The 27,188-nt window shown below is 38.9% G+C and overlaps 1 protein-coding gene across 28 annotated transcripts in view; it reads left to right on the top strand.

Moving 5' to 3' along the window:
• CASK (calcium/calmodulin dependent serine protein kinase) overlaps positions 1–27,188 on the top strand; it is a 371,692-nt gene that overhangs the window by 321,943 nt on the left and 22,561 nt on the right. For 9 of the 28 annotated variants that reach the window (XM_085007745.1, XM_085007747.1, XM_085007743.1 and 6 more), the window contains 6 exons: positions 3,271–3,349; positions 12,030–12,115; positions 13,429–13,497; positions 16,050–16,118; positions 17,534–17,569; positions 19,208–19,404. In XM_085007745.1, the coding sequence (XP_084863871.1) occupies positions 3,271–3,349; positions 12,030–12,115; positions 13,429–13,497; positions 16,050–16,118; positions 17,534–17,569; positions 19,208–19,404 (536 nt within the window). The remainder of the gene's footprint in view (positions 1–3,270; positions 3,350–12,029; positions 12,116–13,428; positions 13,498–16,049; positions 16,119–17,533; positions 17,570–19,207; positions 19,405–27,188) is intronic. The other 19 variants (XM_085007759.1, XM_085007756.1, XM_003360270.6 and 16 more) reach the window with 3 other exon arrangements.

Genomic DNA, 27,188 nt, shown 5'->3' with positions numbered 1-27,188 from the left:
ACACCAGAGCTCACGGCAATGCCAGATCCTTAGCCCACTGAGCAAGGCCAGGGATCAAACCCACAACCTCAGGGGTCCTAGTTGGACTCCTTTCTGCTGCACCATGCCGGGAATTCCCAAAATAAAATTTTAAAAAGCATTTTATTACCATTCAGGATATACCTGTATGATCTCTGCTTTTTGGACCTTCGGAAATGTATCCAACAATGTTAGGTCCATCCTCCAAAGGTGATAACTCCCATGATAGCCTTATTTTCCCATTTATAACATCTCACTTATAATTATTTTTCTATTGATTTGGTCTCCCCTAGTTGCAGGTGATAAAAACCAAACTTAAAATAGCTTAGATAGTAGGGGGAAGACTTAAACAAGGAAAGGCCAGGAGTTTACCCCACGCTGGGGTGCGTTCAGGAGTAGATACCCAATCTAAGCTGGGCTAAGCCTTTCCCTGGAATTTGGGGACTTAGGAGCAGAGGAAAATGTGTCCGTTCCTTTCTGCATAGAAATGTTTAAAGACAAAATAATAAATATTAACTCTAGTTGGTTTGAGGTGTACTTTCCCTAGCCATGAGAGACACTGTCTGTATTGTGCACTGCTGTGCCTGGCAGAGTTTCTGCGATATAACACATTCACTGTGATACTGGTTGAGTACATTAATTTATTAATTTCAAGGGTGGAGCCCACATTGTACTGTCATATCCCTTATGTAATTAATTTGACTTACACAGTCCTTTACACCATTTTTTCAGGAACACCTCTCTTGCTAACCACACATACTGATTGAATGTGCAAGGTGGAAATGAAACTTTAACATTACAGTTGAATGTTGGCACTAGAAACATTTGATAAATCAGTTTTTTTACATTGCTTGCCTACCACTCCTGAGACTTATACAGGGTCTAGATTATAAATTCTCAAATATTCTCATGAAACAGAATGTTGTTTTCCAGTGAAGAAGAAAACTCAGAGTCCCCCTACCCCTAATCATCTCAAATTCAAGATGAGTTTTCACCAAGGGAGCTTGTTAAAAATACAGATCTGGGCTCTCTTCTAGACTTCCTGTGACTAAATCCAAAGAGTGAGTTTAAAAGGCAATATTATTTAAAAGGTCTCTTTGTGATTTTAGAATCAGCCAGGCCTAGTGCAAAAATATGTTTATGAAAGCTTGCATTATAATGGTGAATAGTTGGAAAACAAAAAATAATCTATTCCATAAAATAGTATTCGGGCATTAAGTATATAGGGCTTCCACTTCTGGCCAAGGTGGCATAACAAGGGACAAATTTACCCTCTTACCTGAAACAACCAAAAGTGAAAGGACAGTTTTCAAGACATTGGACATCAGGCAGCAAAGGACAGGGATCCCAAAGAAACAGAAAGCAAGTAAGGCGAACCCTATGATTGCCCTGCCTTACCGACATGAGAGAGTCTCCAGGCCACAGTACAGTGAGGGAGACAGAGCTGAGAGTCTGGGGAGACCAAAGCAACTAAAGTTTATAGGACAGAAAGTACTGAGAATGAGAGTTTCACAGAGAGAGAAGTCTAGAGATCAGTGGAAGGTCTTCGTCAAGTATTCATCTGAATAATGATCAGCACACTTATGAGAGGAACCTATCAACCAAGGAAGGCCCATCCAAATGGATTAGAGGAAACAGAGCCTGTTCCCACCACCCAGACAAGAAAAAGCAGTTCATGGGGCATTGTTTTCTTGCCTTAGTAATGAGGAATAATTAACCCTAAACAGAGAATTGCTCCAGACTTGCCTTAAAAAATCATGAAAGCAAGACCCAAATGATCAAACTATTTCCAAGTAACTGAAGTACATCCCAAGAAAAGCTTAAGATTACTTACAGGAATAAAGAAAATGTCTAGCATACAATAAAATAAAATCCATAGCATCTGGAATCTAATCAAACATTACTAAGCATGTAAAGTGGCAGGAAAATGTGAACTATAATGTAGAGAATAATCAATCAAAACTGACAAAGCTATTGTTAGAATTAGCAGAAAAGCTATACTGGGATTAATGGCACATTAGACATTTCAGAAGACTAGATTAGTGAGCTTGAAAACATACCAATAGAAAGTATCCAAAACAAAACATAGAAAGAAAAAAATTTTTTAATGAAGACTATCACTGAGTTGTGGGATAACTTCAGGCAGCCTAATATGTGGCTAATTAGAGTCAATGAAAAAGAAGAGAGTGGAGAAGAGACAGAAAATATATTTGAAGAAATAATGGCTGAAAATATTCTAAACTTGCTGAAAATTGTAAAGCTGCAGATGCAAGAACTGCGGTGAACCCCAAGCACAAGAAACATGAAGAAGAGAACACCAAAGTACATCATGATCAGGCTGCTTAGAACCTGTGATAAACAGAAGATCTTAAAAACAGAGATAAAAAAGAAATCTTAAAAATTAAAAAAAAAAAGATCTTACACACAGGGGAACAAAGATAAGGATGATAGATTTCTTAACAGAAACAGTGTATTTAAAAGGAACAATGTCTTTAAAGTACTGAAAGGAAAAAAAAAAGCCTTGCATCTGAAAATTCTAAACCCAGCAAAGGTATCTATCAAAAAATAAAGGCAAAATAAAAACATTTTCAGACATAGCAAAACTGAAAGAATCAATTCAGTGAGTGAATGGATAGACAAAATAGTATATCATACAATGGAATATGGAATATGCAACAAGAACAAAGAATGAGCTATTGATATGTGCAGTGGCATGGCTGAATCTCACACTCTTAGGGGGAAGCAACAATAGAGTACACACTGTACAAGTTCATTGATTGCGCAAACTAATCTATAGACAGTGAAAGCATACCAGAAGTTGCTTGGAGATATTGGGGGTAGGGGAGCAGGGCATCCAGGGATGGGAGTAGATTATCAGTGGGCATGAGGAAGCTTGTGGGGGTGATGGATATATTCACTATCCTGATTGTGGTGATGGTTTCACACATGAATAAATTGTACACTTTACATAAGCGTATGTCAATTACATATCCATTTTAAAAGCTTTTTAAATTATTAGCAACATGGAAAAGGATTTAAAATCATTATATAAAATGTATGTATACTATTATAGCAATCAAAATACTAAAATTAATATTTCTGTCATGGTATAGTGGCAGTTTTCCCCTCCATTTTCCATATCTTCTGTAATGTTTTCCTAACTTTTGTAATTAAGATAATCTACAGCAACATCATAACATAAAAAGAAGTGCCCTCTCATAGTAATTCTATTTTTGCTTCAATTTTTTACAGGGAATCACCTTAAAAATGAATGAGCTAAATCACTGTATTGTTGCAAGAATCATGCATGGAGGCATGATTCATAGGCAAGGTAAGTTCCATATATAATTCTTTCCTCTCTTAACTTTTTTTCTTGTAGCCTAGTGAAGAAAGTGTTTTATGCTCCATGTAAAAGATGATTTTATTTTATTTTATTTTTTGGTCTTTTTGCCTTTTCTAGGGCTGCTCCCGCAGCATATGGAGGTTCCCAGGCTAGGGGTTGAATCGGAGCCGTAGCCACCGGCCTACGCCAGAGCCACGGCAACGCGGGATCCGAGCCACGTCTGCGACCTACACCACAGCTCATGGCAATGCCGGATCCTTAACCCACTGAGCAAGGCCAGGGATCAAACCTGCAACCTCATGGTTCCTAGTCACATTCGTTAACCACTGCGCCACGATGGGAACTCCTAAAAGATCATTTTAATTTATGGTTTATATAAATGATCTATTTAAGTTCTCTCTCCTTGGTTTTAATCACGGTTGGCCTCCATTTGTTTTTATTCATCTGAACATGCACCAATCTTTAGGTAATAGAGGGAGGGTATATTACAGTTCTGTTGCCAGAGCATCTCTGAATCACTGTTTAGATTCTGAGTTATATGGGCGATAAAGCAAAGTATCATATTGGACCCCAGGATATATGGAAGACATCTATACTGGGATGTAAGAGAGATAGAGAGATAGACAGATAGATGCAAAGTTAAATGACAATTCAAGAATTGCTCTCATTCAGGAATGAGTTATACTATTTATAAATTACGTAATTAGTGTTTGATAAATAACAATATAAAAATTAAATGGGATATCACTTATATTCAGAGTCTAATATAAGGCTTTCCACAGAAAAGAAAATCATGGACTTGGAGAACAGACTTGTGGCTGCCAAGGGGGAGGGGGAGAGAGTGGGGTGGTTGGGGAACTTGGGGTTAATAAATACAAACTGTTGCCTTTGGAATGGGTTAGCAATGAGATCCTGCTGTATAGCAGTGGGAACTCTGTCTCGTCACTTATGATGGACCATGATAATGTGAGAAAATAGAATGTGTACATGTATGGGTAACTGGGTCACTGTGCTGTACAGTAGGAAAAAAATTGTATTGGGGAAATAACTATTAAAAAAAATTAAATGGTCCTGGAGTTCCCTTGTGCAGTGGGTTAAGGATCTAGCATTGTCATTGCTATGGCTCGGATTTGACCCCTGACCCAGGAACTTTCACATAACTGCAGGTGCAGCCAAAGTAAATAAATAAATAAAATTAAAAATATAAAATAAGAAAATAAATATCCTAAGGAAAGAAATTAAATGGTGAAATAATGGTAAAAGATACCAAATCTGTGATTAAGTTCTTAATACCTGCTACAGTAAGTGCAGTCATTCTGAGAAGGGGATTCACTAAGAACTAAAGTAGACAAAGAATGATTTTTTGAGAAAGTGGAACTTTTGTTAACTCTCAGGTGGGCAGGATTTGGACATGTGGGTTTAAGCTCCTCTCTGAAAGAATAAAGAACTGAGTTCTATGCCTGATCCAAAAATGTTTCTCCTCTCCGAAAATTAGACTTCCTTCTTTGGAGATCATGTTGTTTTTGTATTTAATACCTATTTCCTTAACTCTGGGAAACAAGAGGTAACACCATAAACCTTTCAGTGCCTTCCTGTCCTCTTTAGAGATGACTGCTATGCACGCAGATGGTGTCTGGAATTACTGCTGCCTTCAGAGGAATCTGTAGGTTTTGTGAGTGGATAGCATTCACACAGGAGGATGTTTGATTTAGATTCAAGTTTGAATTTTTTGTTTATTATTTTTACTAATTTACTCTAAATTAAGTAAACTCACAACATCATTATTTCCTCAATATCTTTTTCTTATATTGCTGCACTGGCTAAGACCTACTGTCTTTAGTAAAAGTGGTATAGTGGACATCCTTGTGCTATTCTTTATAAAAGGTAGATTTCTGAAGTTCTCTTGTGGTGCAGTGGGTTAAGGATCCAGTGTTACCACTGAAGCAGCTTTTATTGCTGCCATAGTGCAGGTTCAATCCCTGGCCCGGAAACTTCTATGTGCTGTAGGCATGGCCAAAAAAATAATAATTTTTAAAAGATAGATTTCCATTGTTTCCCTGTGGAGAATGTTTACTGTAGGTTTTTAGCAGATACCTTTTATTAGGGCCGAAGAATTTCTCCTACATTCTTAGTTGCTGAACATTTTAATTATGATTGGGTTTTAAATTTTATCAGATGCTTCTTCTGCATTTGCTGAGATGATTTATTTTGTTTTTACCTATTAATGTGATGGATGACTTAAAGATTTCCTAATGATGGAGTTCCCGTCATGGTGCAGTGGTTAACAAGTCCGACTAGGAACCATGAGGTTGCAGGTTCGGTCCCTGCCCTTGCTCAGTGGGTTAACGATCCAGCGTTGCCTTGAGCTGTGGTGTAGGTTGCAGACGTGGCTCGGATCCCCAAGTTGCTGTGGCTCTGGCATAGGCCGGAGGCTACAGCTCCGATTGGACCCCTAGCCTGGGAACCTCCATATGCCGCAGGAGCGGCCCTAGAAATGGCAAAAAGACAAATACTCACTCAAGATATAGAAAGCCTGAATATCCCTAAGAATGTTAAAGAAACTGAAACAGTGGTAAAAACAAACCCAAAAATCTTTCTTAAAGAAAAAACCAACAAAAAAACACCAGGCCCGGATAGTCTTATAGGTAGGTTCTACTAAACTTTCAAGGTACAAATCATTCTAATATTATACAAAGTCTTTCAGAGATCTCATGAAGAGAGATTCTATAGGTCATTCTATGAGGCCAATGTAACTTTGAAACTAAAATCAGACAAACACAAGAAAGGAAAATTAACCATAGGCGAGTCTCAAGCATAATCTAAACACAAAAATCCTAAACAAAATAACAGTACATAAAATCAAGCAGTACATACAAAAAGGTAACAAACAATGACTAAGCTGGGTTTATCTGAGAAATACAAGGGGGGGTTATCATTAGGAAATCTTTTTTTTTTTATCAGATTGAGTAATTTATCAAGATAAATTACATTCTCCTGAAAATTTTTGTTTTAAAATTATTGCCTTCAATGGACCCCTGCCAAAAATATGTCAGAACGAGCAGCAGGGCTATGCTTCTCCGAGGGACCTGTACAGTGAATCTGAGAAGATGTTTCTGTGAGGTCTTGAGAACTGTCATATCAACATGGGAAATACACAGAGTTCTGTGTTAAGACATTGTGTTCAGTAGTTAAGCATTTCTTTCAAGCCTCACCATACTGCTTTCACTTAGGCACTCCCATTCTTTTGGAAGGCATAGGGATGCGCAGACAATATGCGGAAGCCACATCAAAGATGGTAGTGATCATGGCCAAGGGGCATTTCAGATTATGTGAATGAATAAAAGCTCCTTTTCAAACAAAATAAAATAAAATAATTGCAGTAAGCTTTTTCTTAGTGTTCTTTTTCATTTTCTGCCATCTCTATAATTATGTACCCGTGTTTATTCCTAATATCATTTATTTGTATCTTGTCTTTTTTCTCTTGATCAACTTACCAGAGGTTCCTTCAGAAACACACTCTGGCTTCTATTAATTCTCTCTATTGTATATTTATTTTCTATTTCCTGATTTTATGACCTAATTTTTTTTATGACCTAATTTTTATTTTCTCCTTCCTTCTACTTTCTGTTGATTTTATCTAACTTTCAAAATTAGATGCTTAGTTCATTTATTCTAGTCTTTGTTCATCTGTAATATATGCATTTAAGATTTAACTCTGCCTCTACATGCTATTTTACCTGTATCCCACCAGTTTTGATATGAAGCATTTTTATTGTAATTCAGTTCTAAGTATTTTTAAATTTGTATTATCATATTTTTCACTGACCCACAAGTTATTTAGAAATGTTTTTATGCACCACATTTAAGAGGATTTCCTATGTATCTTTTTACATTTTACTTTTAACTTAATTACATTGGGGTCAGAGAATGTAATCTGTATGGCACCATTTCTTTGAGGTTTGTTGAAACTTACTTGATGACATAGCACTTTAATCATTTTTGGTCTATGTGTAATTAAGAAGAATGTTTGTTCTTTAATTGCTACATGCACAGTTCTCTACATGATGATTGCTTGAGGTTAATTTTTTTTGTTCAAATATTCTATATCTTGTCTAATTTTTTGTCTGTTTGACCTATCGATATTTGTTGAAATATCCCTATTATCATGGTAGAGTCTTTCAGTCTCTACCTATAGATCTCTAAGTTTTGGCTTTATATATTGAAAGCTGTTTTATTAGAAGCATAGAAGTGCCTGGTAATCGTGTCTGCCCTTCATTATACTTTCTACTTAAAACCTATTTTATATTAACGTATTTCTATCTTTTTTTGTCTTTTGTCTTTTTAGGGCCACACCCACAGCATATGGAGGTTCCCAGGCCAGGGGTCTAATCGGAGCTGTAGCCACCGGCCTACACCACAGCTCACAGCAACACCAGATCATTAACCCACTGAGTGAGGCCAGAGATCGAACCCACAACCTCATGGTTCCTAGTCGGATTCTTCAACCACTGAGCCATGATGAAAACTCCATGTTTATCGTGATGGTTTCCATTATCTTGCTTTTTTGTTTATATTTATTTCATGTTTTAATTGATTTTCTTCTTAATTCTTATTCCATTCTCCCCCTCCCCAGTTGCTTAGAATTTCAGCCCTCTATTTCTATTTTCTAGATGTTTGCCTTGAACTTTTATCACACGTATTTAACTTGACATATACTAAAGTGAAACAGTATCTTAATCCCACCTGCATGTAATACAAAGACATTGGAGTATCACCTTAAATCTCATTCTTGACTTACATGTTATTCTTGCTCAGCATTTTCATTCTTCCTGTTTTATATCCACAAATTTGAAATTACTCTTAAAATAAATGACCATTTTTATCTGGATTTACATAAATGTTTTTTATTTTATTTACTCATCATCCCTTTATGCATCACATGAAGGGAGCATTTTCCTTCTTCCTAAAGTACTTCCTTAAAAGTTCCTTTAGTGATAGTCTCTTGTTGATAAACTCCCCCAGGTGGTGTTTATCTGCAAATATTTTATTTCTACCTCACTCTCAATTACTTTTGCACAGTTTTAGCTTAATGGTTACCATTCTGTTGTCTTTTGGCATCTGTTGTTTGTTAGTGAGAAGTCTAATGTCACTATGGTTGTCCTTGTTTTATAGTTGATCTGCCCTTTATCCTTGGATTTTTTAGGGTCATTGTCTTTGATCTTCTGTAGTTTCACTACCCTTCTTCCCAGCATGGATTTATTTTTATTTATTTATTTATTTATTTATTGTCTTTTAGGGTCGCACCAGCACGGCATATGGAGGTTCCCAGGCTAAGAGTCGAATCAGAAGATGTAGCCTCTGGCCTACGCCAGAGCCGCAGAAACGCTGCATCTGAGCCACGTCTGCTACCTACACCACAGCTCTCAACAATGCCAGATCCTTAACCCACTGAGCGAGGCCAGGGATCGAACCCGCACCTTCGTGGATGCTAGTCGGGTTAACCACTGAGGCACGATGGGAACTCCTGATTTCTTTTTCTTTATCCTATTCAGGATACATTATCCTTCCTGGATATGTGTAATCATGTTTTCATCAGTTCAAGAAAATTTGCAGCCATATTTCTTCAACTATTGCCTCTTCTCTATTCTTCCTCTTCTCTCCTTCTGAGCTCTAGGTAGATATACATTAGCCATTCCATCCATATCTCTTAATATCTTTATGTCTTGTTTCCTATTTTCTTCATCTCCTTATTCCTCTGACCTGCATTCTAGATAATTTATTTGGGTATAACTTCTAGTTCACTGAAACTCACTTCAGTCACATTGGAACTCTTGTTCAACTCATCCATTCATTGGCTTATACCACCAATTACATTTTTCTTTTCTAGAAGTACTAGTCACTTGTTCATATTTCTATCTATAGATCTATCTCTTCATACCTGATAATCTCTTGTTGTATGCTCATCATTACGACTGGGTCCCTTTTTTTCCTAATATTTAACATATAGCTATTTTATACAGGCATACCTTGGCAATATTACAGGTTTGGTTTCAGACCACCGCAATAAAGCAAGTCACACAAATCTTTTTGTTTCCCACTGCATATAAAAGTTATGCTTGCATTATGCTGTCATCTGTTAACATGCAATAGCATTGTGTCTTAAAAATTGTACATACTTTAAAAACATTTTATTGCTAAAAAGTGCTAACCAGCATCTGAGCCTTCAGCAAAGACTGCTGATGAATCAGGGTGGTGGTTGCTGAAGTTTGGGTGGCTGTGGCAATTTCTTAAAAGACGACAACAATGAAGTTTCCCTCATTGATTGACTCACAAATGATTTCTCTGTAGCATGTAGTCCTCTTTGATAGCATTTTACTCACAGTAGACCCTCCTTAAAAATTAGAGTCTGTCCTCAAACGCTGCCATTCCTTTATCAACTAAGTTATGTAACATTCTAAATCCTTTGTTGCTGTTTCAACAATCAAGTTTGCCATCTTATATGAGCCCAGTTCTTGAGACCCCCAAAACAATTACAATAGTAACATTAAAGATCACTCATCAAAGATCACCATAACAAACGTCATAATAGTGAAAAAGTTTGAAATATTAATGAGTATTACCAAAATGTGATGCAGAGACATGAAGTGTGCAAATACTGGTGGGAAAATTGTGCAGGTAGACTTGCTCAACACGGGCTTGCCACAAACATTCCATTTGTTTCAAAAAAAATGCATTATCTTTAAGGCTCATTAAAGCAAGGCACAAGAAAATGAGGTATTCTTATATGCTCTATTTGACCATTCCAATGTGTATCCTCCTTGAGGATCTAAATCTGTCTTTTCTCTTTCTGATGACTTGCAGGGTAGTTTGCTTTATTGCATGTTTGGTGATCTTTGTAAGCTTATTGCTCATTCAAATCCGTCTAAGTCCTGTGGTCTTGAACTGGGAATGCTTTCCTCCAGAAAGGGTTTGTTCCTTGTTCTCCCAGATGCTGCAGAGTGCCAGTGATCTGGGTCTTGGCTCCCTACAAAATCCTAGGCTCAGCTTTTCTAACTTGCTTTTGGCCCAAGGTTAAAAATCCAGCCAGCAGCTGGCATTGCTGCTATGGCGTTTACCTCTCCCATTATTTCATTCCGCCCTTAGTTTGTCACCACTCCAGATCCAGCTCACAAGGTTCTTTACTGCCCAGGGGCGAGTGGGGATGCAAGTGGGAAGTATTCCTGGGGATCTGCATTCCTTTTGTAAGACCAGTAACACTTCAAGAGATGTGCCTCAGACAGGATATAGTTGTGAGAAATTCTAGAGTGCCTAGTCAGTTGTATTGGAGGCAAAAGTCCCCCAATTTTTATTTTGTGTTTTACTATTTATTATGTTTTATTAGCTCATGTTAATTTTTAAACATGAGTAGAGAGAACAGTGCAGTGAGTTCAAGTAAAGTGGAAAGAATAGTGCAGCGATCACCCACATACCCATAACCCAGGTAGAATTATTGTTAAATTCATGGCCCCACTGGTTTCATCTGTATTTGCTCTACTGTCCACCACCCTGGATTACCTTGGAGCAAATGCCAGGTGTCTTATTTTATTTAGCATTTTATATATATATATATATATATATATCTTAAATATATCATGAGCTTTCCATGATGAAGTCAAGGTCAGTAAGTAAACATGTGCACAATTGATTAATAAGGAATTAAAATTTTACATAACAGTACCTAACCATTGGTTCTCAGTCACTTTTTCTCATTGAGGTATTACAGGACTCTGAAATGCCTACCAAATAATTAAAAGATTACAGTATGTCTAATGTAAGTTTAGTGTTACATAGGTATTATCATATCACAGTTCTTTGAAAATCAACAGTCTTTGTATCATATTTGGTAGATAATAATGGTAATAATAACAGCAAACATTTAAATGGCCCTGACTGTGTCAAGAACATTTCTAAGCCCTCTGCGTGTATTAAACTCATTTAATACTCACAGTCCTATGAGATAAGTACTGTTTTTATCTCCATTTTACAATGTGAAAACCAAGACATGGAGAGTTTCAGGAAGTTACCCAAAATCTTAAAGCTAACAAGTGATAAAGCAGAGAGAGATATGAACCCGGACAGGCTGCATCTAGAAGATGTACTTTTTTTTTTTTTTTTTGGTCTTTTCATCTTTTCTAGGACCGCACCCGCAGCATATGGAGGTTCCCAGGCTAGGGGTCCAGTCGGAGCTATAGCCGATGGCCTACGCCACAGCCACAGCCACGTGGGATCCGAGCTGCTCTGCGACCTACACCATAGCTCACGGCAGTGCCGGATCCTGAACCCACTGAGCGAGGCCAGGGATCGAACCCGCAACCTCATGGTTCCTAGTCGGATTCATTAACCACTGTGCCACGACGGGAACTCCTAGAAGATGTACTTTTAAACCATTATGTACACACTGCCTCTCTCCAAAAAATAAACAGATTTTTCAGAGCCTTCTTTCAAAACTGTGTGTTCCATAAGTAGATATACCTGTTTTGGTGAGTTTACTGTGTAAGCCTAACTTGTACTTGGTTCTTATTGGCCTCCAATATTTAGCTTAAGGCTAAAAGTTACATTACTGCCTTTGGATTTGATTATTATAAAAGTATATATCATTGCATGTTTATAATTTTGTATAATTCCTTAGGAACACTTCATGTCGGAGATGAAATTCGAGAAATCAATGGCATCAGTGTGGCTAACCAAACAGTGGAACAGCTGCAAAAAATGCTTGTGAGTAAATGAAAGTTTCTTTTCCTAAGATTACTTTCAGTTCCTTAACTTGTTTATTAATGCACAAATAAAGGGTTATCAGAGTATCTCTGGTAGTAGCATTTGTGTGGACTTGAACTTAAACAACATTCATGCAAACTAACTAGGAAAATGTTTACATGCAGCACAGTTTAGAAACATGTTGTCCATCTTTAGCAGCGTGGGCTTGGATGTTCTCCTTTCAATCCTTTGTCTCGGCTTTCTTATCCAGCAAATACTTAAAGAAAACCTTTCTACTTGTGCCTTCTCGTGAATTAGTTTCCCACTGACCTCAACTGTGCTGACATCAGCAATGTCAGAAACGTTTCTCCTGTTTAGCTGAGTCATAGCCAGCTGTATTGGATTTCTCCTACAGCACAGAGGGAAGAAAAGGCCTGGTAAACCAGGCAATTTTTGACATAGATATCCAAAATCTGTTTTCAAATTAGGCTGTGGATTGAGGGGGAGATGGGGCAGAATGACAGGCCCTGCCAAGCAGCGAGAGATGTTTTGGACTTCTGCTCCTGGGCCACCTTCGCACCACAGTGTAGTAGCCTCCCCGTGTTATGAATATCTATTAAAGGTGACATAAGCACCACAGACTCACTAGAGTAATAAATAAAGCCAAGATTATTGGAGTAGACCATCATAATGTAGCCTACCAAATATAGGGTTGTTGTTGGTTTTTTGTTTGTTTGTTTGTTTTGTCTAAGGGCCGCACCCTCGGCATCTGGAGGTTCCCAGGCCAGGGGTCAAATCGGAGCTACAGCCGCCAGCCTACACCACAGCAACACAGGATCCGAGCCGCGTCTGCAACCTACACCACAGCTCACAGGAACGCCGGATCCTGAACCCACTGAGCGAGGCCAGGGATCGAACCCTCAACCTCATGGTTCCAAGTCGGATTTGTTTCTGCTGCGCCACGACGGAACCTCCCCCAAACATAGTTTTTATTTAACTACTTGTTCTGCCATCCAGTTCAATTCATAGTCACTTTTAAAAGGCATCTCACCTAGAGATTTCTTTATTCATGCCTGTGAGAGGTAACCGTTGGAGGTCTGTTATAGCATTGCCACACGAGCAAGGCCACCAGCCCTGACTTGGCAGGGCTTTGCCCAGGAGCGACTTCCACCGTCCCTGGGAGCAGTCCCTGCTCTTGGAACTCAGGTTCGTTTTAGGCCCGTGCGCTCTCAGCTGGCTTGCATTAATTGCATCCACACATTTTCTGTGGTTCCTGACATGTTTTTGTGCGCAGCACTTGTTTGTTAAGAGAGCTCTCTCATTTCTTCCTCCAGCGGGAAATGCGGGGGAGTATCACCTTCAAGATCGTGCCGAGTTACCGCACTCAGTCATCGTCCTGTGAGGTAATAGCTCTAACGAAATACCCCGTCTCCTCTGGGTTCTTAACTAACTGTCTGCTGATGGCTGAATGTTTTGGCTTTCTGGGAAATTGTTTCTGCCTGTGCTGTTGATCACTGCACACCAATTTTACAACAAAGATAACGGAACAGAGTAGGTCCCATCCACCTACTCAGCCCTGCTTCCACGGGGATCTCCTCAGCACTTTAACTTACTGCAGGCTGGAATCGAAGCAAACTATAGAGAAGCTCCAAATAATGACAGAGGCTTAATAAAGAACAAATAGAGTCTCTGGGAGGGGAAAAAAGAGATCATCATTGCAATAAAATTTCCAGGAAGTACATTCACTTCCCTTGTTAAGAAATCATATAGATAGTTCTTCTTTCCAAGAATCTGAGAAGTGGTCTATTTCTGTTAAGATAGAGTTGTTCAAATAACTGTGACAGGTCTCTAGATAGATGTGGAGTCTGCGAGGAATTGATAATTGACTTTATTAGAGAAAGAGAGGCTTTTGCATCCTTCTGTGAAATTGTTTAAATTTAGAATGTTATCTGATTTGTAAACAAGTAAGTTTTCTAGAGTAATATAAACCCAAAGTTCCTTTCTTACAGTAGGCTTATGCTATAGAAATTGTAGCTTCTCCAACCTGTGTTATTCAGTTTGATATTGGTTATTAAGTGAGATTTAAAAATTTGTTATTTCTATATTTAGAAATATGAACGAGCATAAATGGTGTCATCTGTTGGTCATTGCACATTCAGTTTGAATATTATTTTCTGAAGCTTGTTCTTTCATGTGCATCTTCCAAGTGTGTGTACATCAATATTAAGTACACATTTCCTCCAGCTGAGATTGGGAGGCAACTTATTGGAACTCATGTAGAAAATTGAATTTGTACTTAGGAGAAATTGAGGGAGAAATTATAATGTTTCTTCTGGTCTCTAGTAGTGATAGAAATTTCACAAGAAAAATCACCTATTGAAGATATGTATAAGAATTTGTAGCTATGTCAAGTATATTTTTAGTGAGCCATGACAATTGGGGTTTCTATTATATCAGGTCTTGAGCTCCTCTTGGTGGCTTTGTATGGAACTTCAATTAAAACTGTATTTCAAACAAAATACAGAACTACTTTTGCTCCAGGATTCATAGTTTTGAAATGTGTTACCTAGAACACAGACCTTGCTGGAAAAGAGAGACTGACATGCACATATTTTATGTAAAGCATTTTGATTTCCTGAAAAATCGCAGGTGGCTGGCGTACCATTTCTCATCTTGGTAGAATTTTAGTAAATACGATTGACTTTTGTCTTTTGGGCTAACTAACCAGAAGATAGTACCAGTTATTTTTTAAAGTTTCTGTTGTATTTTTAAGAGATTGAACTAGTTTTGAGGTGGGACCAGGAGTACACATGTGAATTCCATGCTTTTAAGTGAGAAGAGCCCCCTCTTACTGTCTTTACTTCTAAATAGTAGGGAAAAAAATGGTACTCCCCTTTGGCCCTGCCCCCAATCTGTTTGACTCGCCTGTGTGCTGCAGAATTCAAGCCTGTGGCCGGACTCTTCCCAGCTACAACAGGAATTCCCAAAGAAAGGCTCTCTGACCACCTACATTGGCATCCCTCTGGCCCTTGGCAAAAGAGAGGACCCCTGCCCCCCACCCTGGCCCCACTGACGTGAGTCTCTAGGGGTGGCACCTAGAGATCACTCAGCTCACTAACATCTGAGAATACTCATCTAGGGGATGTCATCCATTATCTAAAGGCTAACAGGTCCCAGAACTTTTCTTTAAATCTTCTAGAAAAAGCAAGACATGCACATTTCTGTAGTTTCAAAGAACTCTATTAAACAGTAAAGTTGATGTGGACAATAAGGGAATGGAGCCTGCAAAGGATAGTGGCTGTGGCTGCTGGGATCTTTGCCAGAAGTGTACTATTTTTAGAGGCTCATGAGTATTGTTTTAATTAATCTACTAAAATAAATTAAAGAATAAAGGTTTCTTCTCTAGTATCTATCTATCTTTTACCCTTATTAGCAGTACCTCTCCTAGAAAGATTCCAAGGTGATTACAACATAAGACGTCTTTTTTTGAGGTTCACTTCACTTCCAATTGTATCATTGCATTGTCGGTAATTTTTGACAACCGAGCTTCCTAAGAATGATTAAATTCTTTTCAAACCTAATTTTGAATAAAAATTAGGCAGCTAGAATCTTCAGCGCAATAATCGTATAGTAATATTTGTCATTTTACAGTTCTTGATAGGGTTTTAATATCAAGTCACTCTTCAGGGTCTCCTTTAAAGAAAGCAAAGGTTATAGAATGTTAGGAAAGAAAATGACTAATGAATGACGTGGCCATCACTTACAATGTGTGAATCTTCAAACTGCAAACAATTTTTTCATTCTTCTGTGAAATCATGCAAGTAAGTCAGTATGGCACCTTTATAGCTAAAACCTCAAAGGAAATGGTTGTCAGGCTGTGGTTGTAACTGTTGATGTGAATATCTCTGTTTCTGTACCGGTGTTGTGTGTTAATGAACCTTGTGTCTTATTTCAGAGAGATTCCCCCTCCACTTCCAGACAGTCCCCAGCTAATGGTCATAGCAGCACTAACAATTCTGTTTCGGTAAGAACTCTAGCTCCACACAGCAAAGTGTGACAATTTTGTTGGTGCCACCTGCCATGAGTGTTCTAGTTACATGTGTTCAGTGGAAATATGTCTTCTGCCGATACACAAGGCTACTACAGCTACAATGCAGTTTACTCCTGGAAAATCTTTTTCAACGTTTTCTTCTCATTCAAAATCCCTTTCATTAGTGAAATTTAAAGAAATACAGTTCAAGACTGCTTTGGTCCTTCTCAAAATATTTCTGTGTCACCTAACTACTGTATATGACTTTGCTCAAAGTTATGCAAAGGATGTAAATGGAAATTTGTTGGTTTCTGACTTCTTTTTTAATGTGAGAAAGATGAAGAAATGTAAGGATTTTGCAGAGGAGGCATTTGGGTACTCTCGGGCTTTGTAGTTGTCTATTCTGAGTGATATCAGCAACATGTTTTAGTTTCCGCTATCTAAGTTTACGAATTGGTGTGCCCTCTGTTATTGTGGTACGTGCACATATTTTTGTGAATTATAAGCCTTGCCTGGATATGAAAAGCAAAAGGAACTGGCTTCAAACTGCACTTAAGCCACGCTGTTATCACATCTTTAACACAAAGTACTTTATATTTTGACTTGAACTTGAAATTTTACAACGTTTTTCAAAACTATCCATTTTGGAAGGTAAAAAGAATTGTTTTAACTTATTTAAACAAATGGAAGCTCTTACAAGTGCAGGCGTGTGATATTTGGGGGTAACCAAATCTCGAAGTTGCTGATATTGCTGTTACAAATATTAAAAGTTCTAATAATGCAGCAGTATCACTTTTTTCCTGACTATTAGTTTGCCCTTTAAAAATATATCAACATTTTAATCAGGTAAAATTTTAAATAATTTAGAGATCACCTCAAATGAAATGATATAAGTAAGAGAAATTATGGAAGAAAATTTCCTATGACTTTTATTTACAACTTCAAAATAGGCTACCAAAGGAATTCATTTATAACAGTTTAACATTTAATAACTCTAAGATGTGAAAATCCATACAACCATTAAATTTTTCAAAATCTAAATGGTTGCAGTGACTAAGTTGAAAAGGGCAACAGCTCTTTTGAGTTTGGGGTTTTTTGTTTTTTTTTAAGTAGGCTATTTCACTCGCAGTGGCTTTTGTGTTGAAGATGCTGAGTTGTTTCTCAAGAACACACTTTCTCTCTGCTTAAACTTACCTGCTTTCTTCAGCTTGCTGCTAAATGGCCTGGGTTTGATTTTTTTTTTTTTTTTGATAACTCAACATTTCTGAGAAATGGAATAATGTATATTATCTCTTTACAACTGAAATCTAGCTCATTTTTTAACCATATTGTAACAGAACACACAAATTACCTTGTACTCTTTGAAAAGTAAATGAAAATTTTTCTCCTGGGTTGGCTTTATTCTACAGGACTTGCCATCAACTACCCAACCAAAAGGACGACAGGTGAATAGATATCCTCTCTAGAAACTTCTCTAAACTGAGCTGCTAATAGCCAATCCTTTATTAACCCTTTCCATCCCATAATGTCTGCATTTTGGACCATAACATTTGAGCATTGAGAGCTTGTACCATTTCATTTTAACACATTACACATGACTAATTCTCTATAAAGATTTTTTCCTAACATCTTTGTAGCTGTGATGGTTATTGTAATTTCAACCTGATCATTTTGTGTTGATGGTTAAGGATTCAGCCTTTGAGGATCTTATAGGCCTGCCTCTGAGGTGGAGAAAAATCTTTTAAGGTTACAAAATTCTTAGAATTCTAAGAAGAATAACTAAAAAATAGACATACCAGTGAACATTTTAAAGCAATAATTATCGGAAGCTTGAAGGCTTTTTCTTACTTTGTATCTGCATGTGTATTTTTAAAAGCCATATACAGTGAAAAATAAGAACAGAAAAATCCTGGCTTTATGCCCTTAATCAAACATCAAGAGTTAAGTAAGTGCTGCCTAACACTAGCAAGTAACTTTCAATTTGCTGGCACTTTGAGTATGGATTTTAGGGGCAAATGCAGAGACTTGTTAATTTTATAGGCCAGACTTCTGAAAAGAAACAAACAGAATAATCATACCATAGTCGCAAAGCCTTCGGGTTGGTTTTACAGTGACTTAAACATTAATATTCAAATTTAATTTCAAGAGGTAGAATTTTATGGGATTTTTCTTGAAATGCGCTCTTAAAAAAGAATCAGGTTTGGAGTTAAGACTTGCATAAACTAGTACCTGATAGAATTCACCCATAAATTATACAACACTTACTGTCTAGCACCTTGTTTTAAAGCACTTAGAAATCTAGTAATTCATAAAGTGCTGCCGCATGATAACCCTTTGTGTGCTGTTTCCTTTATATTTGCTAGTTATATTTACATATCATTAAATGCAGAGCCCTGAACTATGCATATCTTGAAGCTCTGTACAGATTTCGAGTGTTACGTTGGCAAAGCCAGGATTCAAACTCATTTTTCTTTAAGAAGAGTGAAATTCATAAAGTCTAAGTCCTGTTTAAAAATAAAACTTTTCAAATGCTTTAAAAAACTGTTTGAATTACATTTAGGTTTATCAGCAGTGTGTAGACACACTGCCAGTTGTCATGCAGGCATTTTACAGCAGGATACCAAGGGAGTTCTTGCTGGTTTTGTATCATGTGCTGCTTCGGGGTTAAAACGTACCCTGAATGCTTGTGGTTATGGCTTAAGGGCTGCCACGTGATCGTGACAACTTATCCGTAACATCAACTGAATATATGCAGATTTTACAATGGTAAGCATACTTCTCTATAAGTATAACCCTATTCTCTTATAGTAAAAGCAGAAATTAAGTCTTTATTCTTAGTAATCAAGTATCTTCAGCATTCCCTCCAATTAAAGACAGTAAAGATTCGAAACTGTACACATCAAAGGTAGTACATTGTTTCTAGTGGTAGCAGTTTTTTGTGTTGTATTTCCATGCATCATATTTGCTTTCACCATCTAATGTCCTGTTTGTATTGTAGTGAGTGTTAGTGTGTGGTTATTAAGTTAGAGCTGTTTTCTTTCATATCACCATGGCATTCTTTCTTACAAACTCCTGTTTTATAGATCTATGTAAGAGCACAATTTGAATATGATCCAGCCAAGGACGACCTCATCCCCTGCAAAGAAGCTGGCATTCGATTCAGAGTTGGTGACATTATCCAGATTATTAGTAAGGATGATCACAACTGGTGGCAGGGTAAACTGGAAAACTCCAAAAATGGAACTGCAGGTCTCATTCCTTCTCCAGAACTTCAGGAATGGTATGTTTTTATTGGTTTGGTTTGGTTTACAATAAAAATGAAGTCTGGCCATCCATTTTTCAACTTTATATTTTGTTTCATAGGGTAAAATCTGATATATTCCTTGCTCTGTTAGGCAAACCCAAATTCTAAATTGTTGGCACGAAGTGAGCTCCTGCTCATAGCGTTGGCTCTTTGTTTCACACATAAGGAGAGGAAGGTCTATAAAGAGGCTGTGTGACTAGCCGGGGCTCACAGTCACATCATGGCCTCTTAGAGCCCTCTAGTCCTATATGTTGTTTCCATCCTTTTAGAATTGCATTTTTTTAAATGTACCCTCTCCTTTCCCCTCCACATGCTCTCACTACCCCCATTCCACATTCCACCATTACAAATCCCAAATGCCAGGATTCGTTGTCACTCGGGGTATTTAAAGAGAAAATGTGTTTCACTATCAGGAGGGAAAGACAATCAGAAGCTTCGTTCTCTACCTTGCCAACTCTTTAAAAATGTGTATCTGTAGTTCTTGCTATGGTGCAAGAGGTTAAGAATCTGATTGCAGCAGCTCAGGTCACTGTGGAGGTGCAGATTCGATCCTGGCCCAACACAGTGGGTTAAGGGAGCTGGCATTGCCACAGCTGTGGTGTAGGTTACAGCTGCGGCTTGGATTCAGTCCCTGGCCAGAGAACTTCCATTTGCCGTGGATGCAGCCTAAAAAAATAAATTAAATTAAAATGTATATCTGTTAGAAAGTTTAAGCTTTGAAAGCAGATTAACATCAGTTTTTTTTTTTTTTTTGGTTTTTTGTTTTGTCTTTTCTAGGGCAGCACCCGCGGCATATGGAGGTTCCCAGGCTAGGGGTCGAATCAGAGCTGTAGTCGCTGGCCTATGCCACAGCCACAGCAACGGGTGATCTGAGCCGCGTCTGCGACCTATACCACAGCTGGCAGCAACGCCAGATCCTTAACCACTGAGCAAGGCCAGGGATCGAACCCACAACCTCATGGTTCCTAGTCGGATTCCTTAACCACTGAGCCACGACAGGAGGTGGCTGTCTAAAGTCAGTTTTCAGACATGTTTTTAACTGAGAGGAGTCATGGATTACTGTGTATTATCGTAAAATCTATTTCTGCTATTATTATTACAATTTGCTATTTTTTAAAAAAAAATGTTGCTAGTTTTGCCTTTGTCAGTATTTGGGCAATACATCAGATATCTAGTGCAAAAGAGATAACTTTATGTCCAAGTTTTATTTCGCTTGACAAAAAAATCACAGCCATTAGGCATTGTGCCATTCCTCCTGAAATACTTGAACCTAGCTAAAAGAGAACAAAGGCATCAAGTTCATAAATATTTATAACTGTTTTTCAGCCTTTCTTTTTTCACTAAAGGGGTCCCTTTTGCTTGATCACTTCTTTCAGCTATCCCATGTTTCTCAAAAATTTTCTTAAATTTAGAATGTTGGAACTGTAAGAACTTCAGATGCCATCATTTTACCCAAGGAAAACATAGGCCCAGGCAGAGGAAATCACAGTGATTTCTTAAGTCATTTTGGTGGCGATGTTATTATGTTATTAAGGATATTTATGTTTTACAAATTGTGTTCTTGATGTTGCCGTATATTAATGAGCATTTGTTGCAAATATGTAGACCCAAGACCTCTTTATCATTTGTATAAATCATGTCTCACCAATACCTAGAACTCTGAGTCCACTAGAGGAAGCCTGAGAAATGGCAGTGGAAAAAGCGGATTTGTTTCCTGTTTCCTAGTAGACTATGTTATTTGGAACAATCTTCCTGCTAAAAAAAATGAAAAGTGTCACAGAAAATATGTTTTTGAAAATTACCTTAAAAGCATTGAGTAGCTACAAAGGTATTGAGAAACTCAGTAGCCAATTTTTTATTTTTATTTTTATTTATTTATTTATTTTTGTCTTTTGGCCTTGTAGGGCCACACCAGCAGCATGTGGAGGTTCGCAGGCTAGGGTCTAATCGGAGCTGTAGCCACCAGCCTACACCACAGCCACAGCAACGCCAGATTCGAGCTGCGTCTGTAACCTACACCAACAGCTAACAGCAGCGCCAGATCCTGAACCCACTGAGCGAGGCCAGGGATCGAACCGGCAACCTCATGGTTCCTGGTTGGATTCGTTTCCACTGTGTCATGATGGGAACACCAGTAGGCAGTTTTTATATGAAGGCCATTAGTCAGAACAGTAAAAATTAGAGTACCAAATTGGCCCATTTTGCCAAGAGGGCATTTCTGTTACTAAAAACCTCTGCCAGAGGACCAAGGTTGAGACCGAATAAGGCTCTCTACAAGTAGCAGAATCTGTTGGGCGATCGATCCATCCCACATTGTCAGGACTGCAAAAGGCTTTTCCCCCAGGTTAAGAGCAAACATAAGCATGCCCTTACTGCCCCTCAACACCAGGGGACTGTAGGGAAGGCTGTCTTGTCAGTAAGCAGAGCAAAAGGAGAACAGAGTTCCCCTGAGAAAACCGTGGCCACCAATTGGATAGATTTATACCCATTTGCACCCAGGTTCACATAACCTGGGACAGCCAGAGAAACTGCAGCCATGCCCTTGATGTGAGGTTTCCCCTTTACTAATAGTTCCAGACATCTGTTACAAACAAATGAAAGTCTCTGAAGGAGAACGCTTTTATCCTAGGCCTCATCGTAGAGCTCCTCCTGACCCCTGACATAAGCTTCCTCAAGGGCAGCAACCAGCAAGTCCAAACAAGCAGGTATGCAGGGAAACCAGTGAGACCTGACAGAAATGACAGATGCCAGGAACAGACTCCAACGCACTTCATATACTGTCATTAAGAGACAAAGATTTTTGGGAGTTCCCATCGTGGCGCAGTGGTTAACGAATCCGACTAGAAACCATGAGGTTGCGGGTTCGGTCCCTGCCCTTGCTCAGTGGGTTAACGATCCGGCGTTGCCGTGAGCTGTGGTGTAGGTTGCAGACGCGGCTCGGATCCTGCGTTGCTGTGGCTCTGGCGTAGGCCGATGGCTACAGCTGCAATTCAACCCCTGGCCTGGGAACCTCCATATGCCGCGGGAGCGGCCCAAGAAATAGCAACAACAACAAAAGACAAAAAGACAAAAAAAGACAAAAAAAAAAAAAAAAGAGACAAAGATTTTTAAACAAGTGTGCTTATTATCAGGCTTTTAAAAATCAGTAGTAAGCTTAAAAATATCTTCAAGAACAGGAAAAAAATTTAACGGCATAGCAGATTTGAAAAAGAACCAAAATGAATTTCCAAGAACAAAAAAACTATACTAACAGAAACTCAGTGGCCACGCACCTATTAGAATGGCTAAAAAATTTAAAAATTTCTCATCAGCAGGTAAATGGATAAACAAATGATGGCATATCCACATGAGATGCCATATCCATTCGGATGCTATTAAGCAATAAAAAGAAATGATCTGTTGATAACATACAACAATACGGATGAAACTCAACAGATACTAGGCTGAGTTTCCAAGCAAAAAATAGAACATACTGAAGAATTCCATTTAAATAAAATTCCAGAAAATAACAGAACTAATCTATAGTGACAGTGGTTTCCTAGGGATCTGGAGGGAGGGATTACACAGGTGCATAAGAAATTTCCCAGGGTGATGAAATGTTTCTTATCGTGATTGTAGTGTACTTTCATGGGATGTATACGTGTGTCAAAACTGGTGTGTATGCTTTATTATGTTCTGTTTAGTACAGAAAAACTGTAGAAGGCTGTAGCTGTGGTGTAGGCCAGCAGCTGTAGCTCCAATTCGACCCCTAGCCTGGGAACCTCCATATGCTGCGACTGTGGCCATAAAAAGCAAAAACAAACAAACAAAAAAACCCGTAGAGGGAGAAAGTTTCCAATTGGGATGATAAGGAAGAGGCCCAGTGGGCAGTAGTTTCCTTGAGGGCTGAGTAGGACTTTGGAGGTATAGGAAGGCATTCCCAGCTGAGGGGAAAGAGCAGAGTGAATCGGTCTATAGAATGTCGGTAGACATGCAATGCTGATGAGAAAGATTTGAGGAGTTCTGGTCGTGGAGCAGCAGAAGTGAATCCAGTTAGGAACCATGAGGTTGTGGGTTTGATCCCTGGCCTCACTCAGCAGGTTAAGGATCTGGCGTTGCCATGAGCTATGGTGTAGGTCGCAGCTGCAGCTCGGATCCTGCATTGCTGTGGCTGTGGTGTAGGCCAGCAGCTGTAGCTCTGATTCAACCCCTAGCCTGGGAACCTCCATATGCTGCGAGTGAGGCCCTAAAAAAGCAAAAAAGAAAGAAAGAAAAAAAGATTTGAAACAATATTATCAATCAGACTCAGAAGTTTTGTTCAGATGTGTTGCTACCAAGTCACATTTTTCACATCCTCTAGATGAGAAATCCATTTTTTCACCCAAATACCTTACCTGATTTATCCTGGCTAAATTTCATCTTGCTTGATGAGACCCATCAGTGTAATCTTTTGATATGATTTGATTCCCTGAATCTGTCATCCCTTCCCTTGCTTACTAGATCTTCATCCAAGTCAGCAACGGGTGTTAAACATGTGTTTGAAATTTCCCTCCAGGTTGACCTAAATTCTAACACAGTTTCCTTGCACTTACTGAGCTTTTAAAAGAACTAACATTCATTTCCTGAGTAGCTAGTAAAAATCACTTTCATTCCTCTGTCATCACACCACATATAGCCACGCCACCAGTTTTTATTGGCAACTTTTCGTATTTTAAGCTTAAAAACATTTATGATAAGATACTCTGTACACTGCAACATAAGCTTCACAAGGTCAGGATTTTGTCTCTTTTAACCTGTCAAAAATTCCTCAGTTCTGGAGTTCCCTTCGTGGTTCAGAGAAAACGAATCTGACTAGTATCCAAGAAGATGCAGGTTCGATCCCTAGCCTTGCTTGTTGGATTAAGGATCCGGCGTTGCCCTGAGCTGTGGTGTAGGTCGCAGACTCAGCTCGGATCTGGCATTGCTGTGGTTGTAGTGTAGGCTGGCAGCTGTAGCTCCGATTCGACCCCTAGCTTGGGAACCACCATATGCCGCGGGTGCGGCCCTCAAAAGACAAGACAAAAAATAAAATAAATGTAGAGACATGCTGTATTCAGGCACTAAACTACTCAATATTGTAAAGATGTCTATTCCGCTCAGATGTATTCAATCCCAACGGTTTTGAAACTGACAAGCTAGTTTTAAAGTTTGCGTGGAAATTTCACAGAATCAGGAATAGTCAAGATGCTCTTCTAGGAGTTCCTGTTGTGGCTCAGCAGTTAATGAATCTGACTAGGAACCACGAGGTTGCGGGTTCGATCCCTGGCCTGGCTCAGTGGGTTAAGGATCCAGCATTGCTGTGAGCTGTGGTGTACGTCGCAGACGCGGCTCGGATCTGGCGTTGCTGTGGCTCTGGTGTAAGCCGGCAGCTACAGCTCCAATTAGACCCCTAGCCTGGGAACCTCCATATGCCATGGGTGCAGCCCTAGAGAAAACAAAAAGACAAAAAAAAAAAAAAAAAAAAAAAAAAGATGCTCTTCTAGAAGAATGAGGAAGGCCTTGCTCCAATACCAAGACTTATTATAAAGCTATCATAATTAAGATACTAAGGTATGGGCTTAGAGGTACTTAAATAGACCCATTAAAGAAAACACCAGAGGGAGTTCCCGTCGTGGCACAGTGGTTAACGAATCCGACTAGGAACCATGAGGTTGCGGGTTCGGTCCCTGCCCTTGCTCAGTGGGTTAACGATCCGGTGTTGCTGTGAGCTGTGGTGTAGGTTGCAGACGCAGCTCGGATCCCGCGTTGCTGTGGCTCTGGCGTAGGCCGGTGGCTACAGCTCCGATTCAACCCCTAGCCTGGGAACCTCCATATGCCGCGGGAGCGGCCCAAGAAATAGCAACAATAACAACAACAACAACAACAACAAAAAAGAAAACACCAGAGTTCCCGTCGTGGCTCAGTGGTTAACAAATCTGACTAGGAATCATGAGCTTGTGGGTTTGATCCCTGGCCTTGCTCAGTGGGTTAAGGATCTAGTGTTGCCATGAGCTCTGGTGTAGGTCAAAGATGCAGCTCGGATCTGGTGTGGCTGTGGCTGTGGTGTAGGCCAGTGGCTACAGCTCCGAATCGACCCCTAGCCTGGGAACCTCCATATGCCGTCTGTGCGGCCCTAGAAAAGACAAAAAAAAAAAAAAAAAAAAAAGAGAGAGAGAAAAGAAAACCCCTAAAACTTTCATATATAAATAGTCAATAGTGAGGAATAAACAGACTTTTCCATAAGTTATGCTGGGAAAATTAGGTATCCATTAGGAAAAACAAGAGGAATTGGACCCCTAACTTTACACCATATACAAAAATCTGTTCCAGTGTATTAAATATCAAAACATGGGCATTCCCCTTGTGGCTCAGCAGCTTAAGGAACAGATGTTGTCTCCATGAGGATGTGGGTTCAATCCCTGGCCTTGCTCAGTGGGTTAAGGACCTGGCGTTTCTGCAAGCCACAGCATAGGTCACAGATGCGGCTCAGACCCGGCGTTGCCGTGGCTGTGGCCTAGGCCTCAGCTGGGGCTACAATTCAACCACTAGCCCAGGAACTTCTGTATGCCACAGATGTGACTGTAGAAAGAAGAACAAAATGTAAAACACAAAACTATAAGCCTTTGAGAGGTAATATTGGAGAACACCTTCAGGGACAAGAAAGGATTTCCTAAACAAGATATCAAAGATTTTGTCCATTAAAGAAAAGTTGCTAGAGTTGACTAAATTAAACTAGTAAGATAATGTTCATCAAATACCATAAAAAGAAAAAAAAAGAGGTAAGCCACAGAGTGGAAGAAGATACCTCCAATACATATAACTAACAAAAGTGTAATATTCAAACCATATAAAGAATTTCTACAAATTGGTGAGAAGATAACCAGATAGGAAAGTAGTAGAAAGACTTGAACAGGCACTTTACAAAAAAAGCAAATCCAATAAACACATGAAAAGGTGCTCGATCTCATTAATCATCAGTGAAATGCAAACTCAAAGTGTTGTTTCATTACTTGTCCACCATGATAGCTAAAATTATAGACTAATAATACCAAGTGTTGACAAGGAAGTGAAACAGTAGGAACTCTACACAGCTGTGGGAGTGTAGATCGGTATAACTACATTGGAAAACAACTCATCATTTTCAGTAGCATTGTATGGCATGCTGAGAGTGATTTTGGTTTGGGATTTTTTTAAGTTTTATTGAAATGTCGTTGGTTTACAATGTTCTGTTAATTTCTGCTGTACAGAAAAGTGATGCAGTTGTACATATACAACATCCATTCTTTTTCAGATTCTTTTCCCATGTAGACTATCACGGAATATTGGGTGGAGGTCCCTGTGCTATACAGCAGGTCCCCGTTGGCAGTCATTCCATATACTACAGGGTGCATATGCCAATCCCAAACCCCCAGTCCATCCCTCCCCCTCCCTGTCTCATTTGGTAACCATTAGTTTGTTTTCAAAGTCTGTGAGTCTGTTTCTGTTCTACAGATAAGTTCATTTTCATCCTTTTTTTAGATTCCACATATAAGTGATATGATATTTGTATTTCTCTGATGTCACTTAGTAATATAATCTCTAGGTCCATCCATGTTGCTGCAAGTGGCATTATTTCAGTCTTTATGGCTAAGTAATATTCCATTGTCTATATGTATCACATTTTCTTTACCCATTCCTCTTTCCATGGACATTTAGGTTGCTTTCATGTCTTGGCTATTGTAAATAGTGCTGCGGTGAACATTGGGGTGCATGTATCTTTTTTT

The sequence above is a fragment of the Sus scrofa genome, chromosome X, assembly GCF_054392235.1.
Source record: "Sus scrofa isolate SSC_HxYL_T2T_F1_AM1 chromosome X, Sscrofa_HxYL_maternal_Yorkshire_Landrace_v2.0, whole genome shotgun sequence".
In the NCBI taxonomy this organism is placed as follows: domain Eukaryota; kingdom Metazoa; phylum Chordata; class Mammalia; order Artiodactyla; family Suidae; genus Sus; species Sus scrofa.
This window is presented reverse-complemented; position numbering and strand designations above follow the sequence as displayed.